General features: G+C 32.6%; 3 protein-coding genes across 4 annotated transcripts; 1 reads left to right on the forward strand and 2 right to left on the reverse strand.

Annotated features, from left to right (window-relative positions):
* Positions 1-281: 281 nt before the first annotated feature.
* On the reverse strand, positions 282-3,291 carry LOC124445494 (post-GPI attachment to proteins factor 2-like). The gene is made up of 5 exons (XM_046996220.1): positions 2,897-3,291; positions 1,717-1,975; positions 1,536-1,642; positions 1,276-1,383; positions 282-430 (listed from the first exon to the last, which is right to left on the reverse strand). Exons 1-4 carry the CDS (start codon positions 3,026-3,028, stop codon positions 1,348-1,350), a joined length of 534 nt encoding a protein of 177 aa, XP_046852176.1. The 5' UTR covers positions 3,029-3,291; the 3' UTR covers positions 282-430; positions 1,276-1,347.
* A 14-nt stretch (positions 3,292-3,305) lies between these two features.
* LOC124445493 (WD repeat-containing protein 55-like) lies at positions 3,306-6,311 on the forward strand. 2 transcript variants are annotated; one of them, XM_046996217.1, is made up of 9 exons: positions 3,306-3,389; positions 3,658-3,758; positions 3,964-4,058; positions 4,297-4,384; positions 4,873-4,945; positions 5,034-5,140; positions 5,328-5,427; positions 5,500-5,669; positions 5,853-6,311. In XM_046996217.1, exons 1-9 carry the CDS (start codon positions 3,375-3,377, stop codon positions 6,097-6,099), a joined length of 996 nt encoding a protein of 331 aa, XP_046852173.1. In that variant the 5' UTR covers positions 3,306-3,374; the 3' UTR covers positions 6,100-6,311. The 2 variants fall into 2 exon arrangements, with proteins under 2 accessions (XP_046852173.1, XP_046852174.1); XM_046996218.1 differs by lacking the exon at positions 3,306-3,389 and adding an exon at positions 3,565-3,594.
* LOC124445492 (serine--tRNA ligase, cytoplasmic-like) lies at positions 6,066-10,655 on the reverse strand. Its single transcript, XM_046996216.1, has 10 exons — positions 10,271-10,655; positions 10,126-10,196; positions 9,599-9,682; positions 8,993-9,151; positions 8,632-8,772; positions 7,992-8,147; positions 7,603-7,818; positions 6,968-7,097; positions 6,697-6,854; positions 6,066-6,559 (listed from the first exon to the last, which is right to left on the reverse strand). Exons 1-10 carry the CDS (start codon positions 10,491-10,493, stop codon positions 6,299-6,301), a joined length of 1,599 nt encoding a protein of 532 aa, XP_046852172.1. The 5' UTR covers positions 10,494-10,655; the 3' UTR covers positions 6,066-6,298.
* Between the last annotated feature and the right edge of the window lie 655 nt (positions 10,656-11,310).

Genomic DNA, 11,310 nt, shown 5'->3' on the forward strand with positions numbered 1-11,310 from the left:
ACACCACAATATTCAGAGAATGCAAACAGAGTGTAAACTGAAAACATGTTAAGGAGAAAATCACTATTACTTGAAAATATTTATTGAAATATTAAAGTGACATTATTGTGAGAAAAATACTTTACTACGTCAGAATTATTTAAATGTGTCCTTGAAATATTCCTGGAAAATGAACTAATAGGAGAAAGCGTATAATTATTAAGTGCAGTAAAAATATATTAGCAGAGACTTAAATAAACAGCTATCCTACTTTTATGCACGATAAAAAGTCTCGACATAAATAAGTCAAAATTTTACGATTCATTTCATTAAATAGCACGCAAATGTCCGATTATAAAATAAAGTCCTTTCAAATCATCCACCGCAGTAGAATGAAACCAAATGTTTGTAACGACAGTGACATATTCACAGAGCGAAAAGAAACTATAAACTTTCAAAGATGTTAAGGATTTTGAAACGATACATCAATGTTTGTTAAGCATTTGGTTGTTTTAAGAATTATCAGGAATTGACGTCATAAAGTAGACCAAAAGTTCCGCGCATGTCATTCGATACGTAAGTCGAGAGCTTTAATATTCCGAGAAGAGAGAATGAAAAATGACACAATACAAGCAAACAAGGCTTAATGCCTTAAAAAATAATGAAAAACAATAGACATGTTTCAAAGAAATGTCGAAGTTTCTTATAACCACGCGAAGCCAAAGCGTGAGTTTGATAAAGCGAGTAGGCTTACATTAATTAGCACGCAAATTACGGAGAACGCTAATTAGGGGTGGGGGGAGTATTTTATGCACATAATATACAGTTCTACCGACTGATTTCTTTTGAATGGAAATTGTTTTAAAATAAATGGTTTGAACGCGGGAGTATCATTACATGTTTGTAGATGTAGATCGTCCAGGTTAGTAGAGTCATGAGAAGGACGTTGTTGTTGATGTTGACTGACGTTTCGACAACCTTAGCGGTACTCTTTGACTCTGAAGATGACTACCACTAAGGTTGTCGAAACGTCATTCAACATCAACAACAACGGTCCTTTTCAGGATTCTATTAACCTGGACGATCTACATGTGTACAAACATGGAAATTGTTACCTTCCTTCAGTAAATTGTTGGCCCATCAAATTAACGTTCTCGGTACAGCAATGATTATTAGATTCCCAAGACTAAAATTTAGTCTAAAAAACAAGTTTTAACTCTTTTCAAAATGCTTGATGATCAGAAACAAGTAACATCGATCATTTTCTTAAATATTATTTCTGTCATAAAAGGATACTTCCAGGTTCACAGTACCAATTGTGACGACAATAAAAATAAACAGCAAGAGAAAAGGAACTGTAGTTTGTTATCATAAGATAGATTTTTCTTCTAATGATTGTATTTCCTGTAAATGAAAGAGAAATTTTACTTATCATTTATTAGAGATAGTAGAAATTCATAAATAACACAAAATATCTACTTTAGAAACCACCAAGTAAATTTAGAATTTTCTATTGTCGTAAATAAGTTAGATTTAATTTTAACGTCTGTTCTTACATCGTTTGTCATTGGCGTGCTTGAAGTCCACTTGTACAAGAACGATGTTGAAAGCATGTAACTCATAGATGACAACATAAATGTAATGAATGCATTTCGATGAATTTCTGTTCAAAAAATAAAAACTTTTTTACAGTTAATTGAGATAGGCCCAGTAATTATGATATGATAGTAAACTTACGAAAATTTTCTGATGATGATACATAAGTAAGGATCAATAAAGCAAGATTTTCAATTATTGTCAGAAGAGAATTAAATGCATTTGCTACTTTGAATTTCATTGATGTTCTATCACCAAACTTGATGGTATAGTAGTTGTAATAGAGAATTGACATCATGATACGAGGAAAACAGTGAAGGGCAATACATATCCTCCATATATAAGTCTGTGGTTTAAAATCTCCAATAGATGCACTGATTGAAGGCAAATAATTTGGTACCTGTAAAGTGTTAAAAATTATTGAGCAAATTCTCAGAAAATCAGAATGAAGTCTAAGAATAAATATTTAGCCAGCCTAAATGATTATTGGTGCTCACACATTGCAAAAACAATAAAATTCTAAAGAAATCAATAATGCTAATGATGAAAAATTTACATAGCCTGACAAAATTTGCAGATTGGCTACTTCACTAAGAAAGTTTTGAGCAAGGACAGCTCCATGTGTAAACACTATTGTCATAGATTACACACTGAGCCAATGAAGAGAACAGAGGCAATTGTCTCCCCATGACAACTTGTAAGATTTCTGATAGAATCTGCTTTTGGCTGTTTCCAAAAATAAGTTTGAAAGTATATATGAATGCTTAAACATCATAAGTGAAACAGCATTTTATGCCTGAAAAAACACTAGTCACCTCTAAAGAACAGAATTTTCAAGGCTGACTTATTTTTATAACATATAGAAAGATGCTAAATTTCAATAGTATAGTCATTGTCAAAGTTTGCATAGAAACTACTTGGGCATCTACGTATCAAAAAAGAAAATTGACAAACATTACTAAACTAACAACTAGGAAGACTAGATAGATAATTGATAATTACACATAACAAGTTGATTACCACATTGCAAACAAGATTTAACATTTGTAAAACATTGATTGAATATCAAAAAGGTTATAGATAAATATAAATCAGGAGAACTGAAAATATTTATCATGTTTGTCAATAATATTCAATACAATAAGGTCAAAGTAACATTAAGGCTTGTATAGTTTAGTAGAAAACTATGTCAGCTCATAGATAGGTGATTATTTTTTAATTGAGATGCTCATTTCTACTTCACCTGAAACTTAATGACAGTTTTTATATGTTCAATAGCAAGCAAGGGAAGTTAGTATTAAAATAAATAATTGCTACTTACATTACAATGGGTTTTTGTGGATGCTTCAAAGTTGTTGACTATTGACAAAATTACACAAGAAAAAAATGCTAAGAGAGCAAATAACAATGGTATTCGCAGAATATACTTCAATTTAACTTCTAATAGTTTCATCTTTAAAAATTCTTTCAAATCACTTTAAGCACCACGGTCAGCGGTTATTAAGCATTATTTGTCAAAATCACTGGCCATCACATTGATCACAAGTCCCAACAAGTCCACAATAATAAGAAAACAAAGTCTTTGGACACACAAATGTCTATTAAGCAAACATTAAACGTTCAATGATCCATTTTGAAACTTATGTCCAAAAATCTAATCTTTTGAATCGTAAACAAACGTGTAAAATTAGTTAATAGTTCGCATAGTTTGCCAAGTGGTTGAGACCACGTTCCTGAATGGTTTGGTCATCGGTCATTCTTTTCAGGACATTTACCTTCTAGCGGTGAAAAGTTTGCCAATGGAAGATCAATTAGTAAGTATTATTTGTGGTTGATTTTGCTAATTTTCTTCCACCAAATGAACAAAATAAATGTGATTCAACGATATTAAATAAATAATGGAGAGTTCAGGAACCCGTTGCGCTGAACAAACTTGCTTCAGTGATGTAACTGTTATTGTAATTATTTACAATAAAACACTAATTTTGACTTTCGTGTTTAATCATGCCAGGCCGTGAGGTAGATCCTTTCTTTTCCATTGAATATCATCAACTGATTAAAAATTTGTTATTTTATCCTTAGGATATTAGAGACATTGAACTGCCAAGTCAAGTTTTTGATTTGAGTTTTCATCCAAATCGAAATTTTATTGCATCTGGACAAATAAATGGCGAAGTTAATGTGTTAGTACTATAATAGTTTAGTTTTCCAATATTTGTCGTAATTATGTTTTTTTGGCTATTTTCGTCCTTAGTCGATGGTTATTGTGATAAATTTCATCTTTAAATTCTGTTTTATTATTACAACATTTATAAAATGACTGTGTTGAAGGAAAAGATGTTTCCATACAAGTTTGCATGTTACTAAGATTTTTCTATCTTTTATCAGACATAGCTTTGGCAAAGAAAGAAATACCCTTTTGATGGAACTTAGCCACCACAAAAAGGCCTGTCGTGCTGTTCAATTTTCAGCTGATGGCTCATGTAAGTTGTATAATTATTGAAGGTGCTACATGTTTCCTCATAAAATTGCATTTCTTCTTTGTCAACACCCTCCGTAGTTACCTGCAAAGGGTTTCACAATATCAAATTGAAGTCACTGAATTGTAATATAGTTTGAATCATATCAATAGATCTGTACACCATAGTCTTCATGTTTGTCAACATTTAATTTGTTTGTCATTAAGGTGGTGAAAAATACCTTGAATGTCTTTAATTGCAGATCTTATTACTGCATCGAAAGATAAATCCATTCAAGCTGTTGATATGAACACTGGGAAAGTTTGTCGGACAATAAAAAAGGCTCATGAGTCAGTATATTAATTTTTATTAAAATGAAACACTTTCTTTGTTATTTAAGGCCAAGTTTAAATGGCGAACTTTACAAATAGACTATGAAATGAGGTATAACCTTTGTATCATATGTTGACTGGTTTACACTTGGTTTGTACTTATCTGAGAACAGCTTCATCAGAAATTTTCCAACTTGCTCATTTTCTAAAAGAATTCTCTTATCCGCATTTAATATACACAATGACTTTTTTTAGAATAGACATGTTTCGACATCTCATGCCATCAAAACATGTTGAAATATGTCTATTCATCGAAGCATGTCGAAACATGTCTATTCTAAAAAGTCATCGTGTATATTAAATGCGCATTAGCAATAGTGCTTTTACGAAATTATGGAAATTCTCTTATCATAGTCATATATTACCAAACATGTATCGCATTTTGTGTCCAACGAGCCTGCTTACATTATATTGACGTTATTCATGTATGATTTATCTAAATGCAGGAGTCCCATAAACTGTTTGAAAATCATAAATCAACATTTCATTGCCAGTGGAGATGATGATGGGGGAATTAAGGTACTTGGAAACTACTAGTTACAATGATGGATCCATTGTGAAAGGAAGCTCAAAAATTGATCTGAGTCATAAGTATCTTTCTTAATAGTTCTGGGACGCAAGAACTTCAAGTAGTGTAGTTGAGTTTTCAGAAAATCAAGACTATATTTCCGATATGCAATGTGATAAGAACAACAGAACGTTATTAGCAACAAGGTAGTTTAAATATTTAAGCTTTTTTAATTGAAGCATTGCATAGCGCTTTCTTGCATGAGCACAGAATAAAATGCTTATTTCATTATGGTAAATTTGGATATTATTGTAGCAATAACTATACAACTACGTATTTTACCAAAGGCACATTTTACAGATATCTTGCACGAATTTTTATATATATTTTCAGTGGTGATGGAACTTTATCAATCTTCAATATAAGAAAAAAAGAACTTGTAGCGCGTTCTGAAAATCAAGAAAATGAACTTTTATCCCTTGCAATTATAAAGGTAGCCACGTTATCATTTTGATTTGTTTCGTAATGAGAAAAGATTTCCAATATTCCGCAAATTGTTTTTTAGAATTCAACGAAAGTTGTGTGTGGTACAAATAACGGCGTTCTATATATTTTTTCATGGGATAAATGGGCGGATATGAACGACCGCTTTCCTGGTCATCCAATGTCTGTTGATTCATGCGTTGCATTGACTGAGAATGTCATTTGTACCGGATCAATAGATGGGATAATAAGGTAGAGAAAAATTCACATATACAAGTAATTTACACAAGTTATTCATGTTCAAACTATCGCTCGCATATTAGCGCAATCAGCTGCATGTAAAATTGTTGGAACGTTTTAGCTTTCAGCACATTTGGTAATAAAGTTGTTGCGAAGCTTTCGTGAGACCGAAAATGAATATTTTCTTTAATTTAGGGCAGTCACTGTGCTTCCTAATCGGTTTAATGGCGTCGTAGGAGAACACGGTGCTTATCCCATTGAGAAAATACGATTATCACCGGATAAAAATATATTGGCCAGTTGCTCTCATGATCTGAAAATTAAATTCTGGGACGTCACTGGGTTTAAAGAAAATACATTTGACTGTGAAAAAAAGCGCAAAAGAAAAAGGAAAAGTCATCAACAGTCTGACGAAGTGGAGAATTTTTTTTCAGATTTATGATTAATACGCGAGTATGAACACGCCAACTCGAAGATTATTTAAAAGAAACTGCGTTTTATCTATAATGATCACAAGAGCAGACCATATATGATAAACCTTAAGAAACATGGGCGAACAACTAAGAACACAGTTTGAAAACAACCATTCTATAGCGTCACATATTATAGAATCAGTTCGATTTCATTCATGCAAAATGATTTCATATTTTCAAATCGTCCATTTTTTCTTCCATTGGCTGTTTTACATCTGTCTTACCCTTCTTCTTCTGTTTCTTACTCTGAGCTTGTTCATCAATTGGTGCTGGATTGATAAATTTTAATGATTGCAGACTTGGTGGCATGAAGCGTTTCAATACTTCAGGTAATTCAACTCCTTCTTCCGTTTGATAGTTTTCCAATATAGCACAAATTGTTCTAGAGATTGCACACATTGTGCAATTCAACATGTGACAAAATTCAGCCTAGAAAATGTTTTTCAGAAATGTAAGTACACCAAGCAGCGTACAATGTTTCTAGTGGGGCTACTTAATGCAACGTAAGACCTTCAAAACACTGAATATAAATTAATATACATCGAATCTGAAATGAAGGTACTTGCCTTTTCTTGCATTTTCTTTGTTTGACCAAACCTAACTTGTAGTCGTCTTGCTTGATAGTCTGTACAGTTTGAACAAGATACGAGTTCACGAAATGCTCCACTTCCTGGAAACCACGCTTCCAAATCATACTTCATTGCCGCAGCGTTATTCAGTTCACCTTTGATTAAAGAAAAGTCGACTGGTAAGTAGACACGTGATAACTTAAGTCTGGTATATAGACACGTGATAACTTAAGTCTGGTTAAAACTGTTCATGACGATATGCTCCTACCTGAGACGATACTGACTATTCTGTAAGGAATTCCCAAAGATTTATTAAATTCTTCAGCATTTCCAATCATCTCGTGAAACATTTGCCATGAAATGTCATCTTTGGGAGAACATATCACAAACTGTTCCACCTAATATATAAACAATTTTTTTACACAATTTACTTTAATAGTGATACTTTGGGTTCTGGATAGTATAAGAGGAGAGATGGGTGTTTTTCTTTAAAATTCAACATAATACTGGCTGGGGCTCAGTCTCCTTTCATAACTCTACAAGATTGCATAATTTCAAATTTTATCAACCTTCTGTTTAGTTTGAATGGATTCTGTCTAGACAATATTTAGATAACAATGACTTGAACTGTTTAACGTAAAGTTCACTAAGAGTTTTGTACTTAAGTTTTAAACTCAATGTTCTATATCATAGGAAAACGATGCGCGGTAACATGGCATTCTTACTTACGTAAATAGTTTAAAAAATTTGTTATTATCAAGGGAAAACATTCCTAAAATGCAATAAATATGCTACCAATTTATTTTAACAACTGCCTTGACAGCTTTGCAACCAGCTATAAAAATATTTTATTATTAAAATTTAACATAATTGAGACAACTTTAATCACAACTGCATACATACTTTCTCAAATTGATGAACGCGAAATATTCCTCTCGTATCACGGCCATGTGCTCCTACTTCTTGACGAAAACATGTTGATGAGCCTCCATATTTTTTAGGAAGGTCATTATGATCAAGCCATTCTCCACGATGAAATGCAGCTATTGGCTGCTCACTTGTTGCAATTAAATATTTTTCATCAGCAGTTCCGTCCTCTCCAGTTCCTTTGCCAATCACCTTAATAGAATAGTTTGAACAAATATGTTAATCATAGAGGACATTTAGAATATTGCAGGTACTCTTTCGCGACAGAACGTAGAGTTGTTTTATTTATTGTAAACTATATTTACACAATAAAATTTGATAGATTTTTTAACTTTCATGCTAAGATAGAGGTTCTATTTTTATACCTTGTAAAGTTCTTCATCAAATTGACTTAACTGGGCAACCTCTTGCATAACATCTTTACGCATAAAAAATGGTGTGTAAAGTGGTGTAAATCCTTTTTCATAGAGCATTTGCATCGCATGTTGAAGTAATGCATACTCCAAAAACACCAACGGTCCCTAAATTCAAAAATATATGGAAACAATACACTAAAAGGAAAACCGCATTAACTCAACAACAAACTAGTGTACTTCTGTGTTTAATCAATTGAATTCAACAAAAAATTCAATACTATAGATACATTGAATGATGGATAAAGTTATATCTGAACATGGTATGATGATGGTTAAATTATACAACATAGGGTTTCAACATAAATCAAGTTATACACATCTACATAGATGTGAGGAAAATGATGCATAGTTTAATGAACACATACATTACATATATGCTACAAGTAAAGTCTTGAAGAAATGAAGGTTTTGTGCAAAAATATATATGTGCGGGTTCAATTAATTGCAATGTAGTATTCCAGGTCATAGTTTAAAATAAAGTGATTCTGATTGAAAACATACAAATCTTATGTGTGTGAAAAATCTAGAGACTCAATACATCTACATATGTATACACAATGACAATAACATATATATTGAAGAGACTAACTTTCATAAAATACCCTCGACTTCCAGATACGGATGCACCTCTATCAACATCAATACCATCTACCATAACAGCAAGATCTATGTGAGAATACTTTTTTCTAATTGAGCAATCTCCAACTACTCGGATAATGCCATTATCTTCCTAAATTTATAAAAAAAACATAATAATCAACTTCAATTAATTTCAAACAACATAAAATTATCTTGAGCAGTCTTGTAAAGGCAATTTAAGTGAAAACGTATGATCAACTATCAAAATATTATAAAAAAAACATTTGAAACATAACCTACTTGCATCAATTATTCATTGCATTTTGCCTGAAACATTTTCTGTACCTTGGGTGCTTTATTATAAAATTTACCTCATCATTGCTAACTGGTACATCATCATGAAGAATATTTCCAATTTCAAAGAGAGTTGAATTACGCAATTTTTCCCATTCTTCCACTTGTTGGCGACATTCTGCTATTTTTTCATCAATCAAAACTCTAATTTTCTTGATCTGAGTGACAGTCAAACCCTTAATATTGTAAAAATACTATACTCAATTTAATTAGTACTTATGAATGAAGAATATAAAGCAAAAATGAAGTTGCAATATTACCATTAGATTTGGTGAATCCAACATCCTGTGCATACAAGGATGAACACAGCCCAGACTGGAAAGTTTGCAAATTGCACAAGCTAGAGGAAAATTTTCGACAATTTTGCAGAGTGAATTTTCAACTTGGCACTGTAAATTCAGAAATTTTTCCTTATATATTAATATTTTGCTGAGAGGATTTCAAAATTTGCTCATTATAATGCAAATTTTATTCACAATTGCACAATCTAAATCTAGGTTGTGCACAACATACTTTCCAGTCTGGAACACAGCTTCAATTGGAAAACGAAAAAAAGAAACGAACAAGTCCACATGACAGTGCTATTTAGAGTTTCTGTAGTTAAGACCAACTAACGTAGCAACCTGTAAAGTTTCTGCCTTAAGAACAGACATATCACTACAGATCATTTCAGGGAGTTCATCTGTGTCACCAACAGGTTCTTTTTTCTGTTAAAAGATTCAAATGGTAAATTTAACATTTGTGACAATACATTGGGATAATTGCATTAGATAACTTAATAACATTGAGCTTGCATCACTGATAGCTAGACAACAAAAACTGCACAGTTTAAATTTTTTTGTTCAAAATTATATCAATCTACAAATATAAATGTTAAAGCTATAGTTGGGAGCAATTGCAGAATACTCGTTCACTTATAGACGTATAATATAGACTTGACCTGAACCCTAACCGTGAAGCCGAGTGCTATTCTGCAATCTTGCTGGGATCTATTACTTGGGAAAGTACGTTTTCACTAAGACTTTAGTAAGATTAGCACCAGCATTTTAGGAAAAATATAATTAAAACAAGAAATTACTGTAATTTGGTTAATTTATATGCTATACACGTTGCAATATGCCACGTGTGGTGTGTGAATGCATTCACTTACCTTCATTTTCTCTCCAATTTGTTTACTACACAAATTCTTCAGTTTGTTCCAATTGTCTGCTTGAAAACGACCTTTAAAGAACGCAAAAAAATGAAATACACCATTTATTGGGTCATTTTGTACAAAACTTTAAAATTACACCAACATTTTCGCCATTCGCCATCAGTAGTTATCACTTTATCAACCATAGATGCATCTTTATATCGTTTTCCTTGATTCTCTCGTATTTTGGTCGGATTACCACCGCGTTCCTCGCGGAAAAGATCTAAATCAAGCACCATTCTAAGTGGAGAGGTATATATTGTGCGGTATTTTACGAAAAGTGTTATTACAGACGACTGATGCAATAACACATTCAACAATCGCATTCCAAATCGATATGAAGTCAAAGATCATACGAGATCAGTCTCCGCTTAAGATCCTGGTGTCTTTTTTCGTATATTCCTCACACCACACATGACACAACCCTGGTGTTGTTTTTCGTATATTCCACCCCACCACACAATCCTGGAGTATTTTTCTTGCAGCCTCACCACCGGTCCACCACACAATCCTGGAGTCTTTTTTCGTACATCCTCAGCAGTCACCACTAATCAACCGAGTCCACCACACAATCCTGGAGTCTTTTTTCGTACATCCTCAGCAGTCACCACTAATCAAACGAGTCCACCACACAAATCAGCGTTGCGAAGTTCGGGATTTTATCACGAAATCTCACTCTCAAAAGACATTATTAATTCTTTTACTTTCTAATAAGTTAAAATGTATGGCATTATTATTGTGTTAAGAAGGATTGTTTTCAATTTTGAAAGGGGAATTTAAAAATTGATTATTTGGTAAAACGGAAGAAACCACCAACAAACGATTGTCAGTGATAAAACCTCAATATTCGTTTCTTAATTAAATGTCAAGCATGCAATATTCACAGCATAAGTCAACTTGAGAAGACCAGACTAATAACAAATGATTTTTAAATTCTTATCTATTACTTTGCCGAAAAAGTAACCAAGGAAAAAATGAGAGTACGCAAACTTGGAGCTTGAGGACGAAATTGGAAATATCGAGGTTATTTTAGAACATACTAGAGACTTTAGCAAATAAACGTGGGCAACATCAGCCATCCTATATATAAGTCATGTCATTGTTTTTTTCTTATAACAGTTTTAGGCTTTCGGTGTGTATTTT

Source organism: Xenia sp. Carnegie-2017, unplaced genomic scaffold (assembly GCF_021976095.1).
Source record: "Xenia sp. Carnegie-2017 unplaced genomic scaffold, XeniaSp_v1 HiC_scaffold_22, whole genome shotgun sequence".
Lineage (NCBI taxonomy): Eukaryota > Metazoa > Cnidaria > Anthozoa > Malacalcyonacea > Xeniidae > Xenia > Xenia sp. Carnegie-2017.

Excerpts from the sequence above, each read along its gene's own strand:
- LOC124445494 (XM_046996220.1), bottom strand. The coding sequence starts at position 3,028 with ATGAAACTATTAGAAGTTAAATTGAAGTATATTCTGCGAATACCATTG. Across the intron at positions 1,643-1,716 it reads ATCATCATCAGAAAATTTTC|AAATTCATCGAAATGCATTC; the intron begins GTAAGTTTACTA and ends TTTTTTGAACAG. Across the intron at positions 1,384-1,535 it reads GCACGCCAATGACAAACGAT|GAAATACAATCATTAGAAGA; the intron begins GTAAGAACAGAC and ends TTTCATTTACAG.
- LOC124445493 (XM_046996217.1), top strand. Across the intron at positions 4,059-4,296 it reads ATTTTCAGCTGATGGCTCAT|ATCTTATTACTGCATCGAAA; the intron begins GTAAGTTGTATA and ends CTTTAATTGCAG. Across the intron at positions 5,670-5,852 it reads TCAATAGATGGGATAATAAG|GGCAGTCACTGTGCTTCCTA; the intron begins GTAGAGAAAAAT and ends TCTTTAATTTAG.
- LOC124445492 (XM_046996216.1), bottom strand. The coding sequence starts at position 10,493 with ATGCGATTGTTGAATGTGTTATTGCATCAGTCGTCTGTAATAACACTT. Across the intron at positions 10,197-10,270 it reads TGATGGCGAATGGCGAAAAT|GTCGTTTTCAAGCAGACAAT; the intron begins GTTGGTGTAATT and ends CGTTCTTTAAAG. Across the intron at positions 6,560-6,696 it reads CAAAGAAAATGCAAGAAAAG|GCTGAATTTTGTCACATGTT; the intron begins GCAAGTACCTTC and ends AACATTTTCTAG.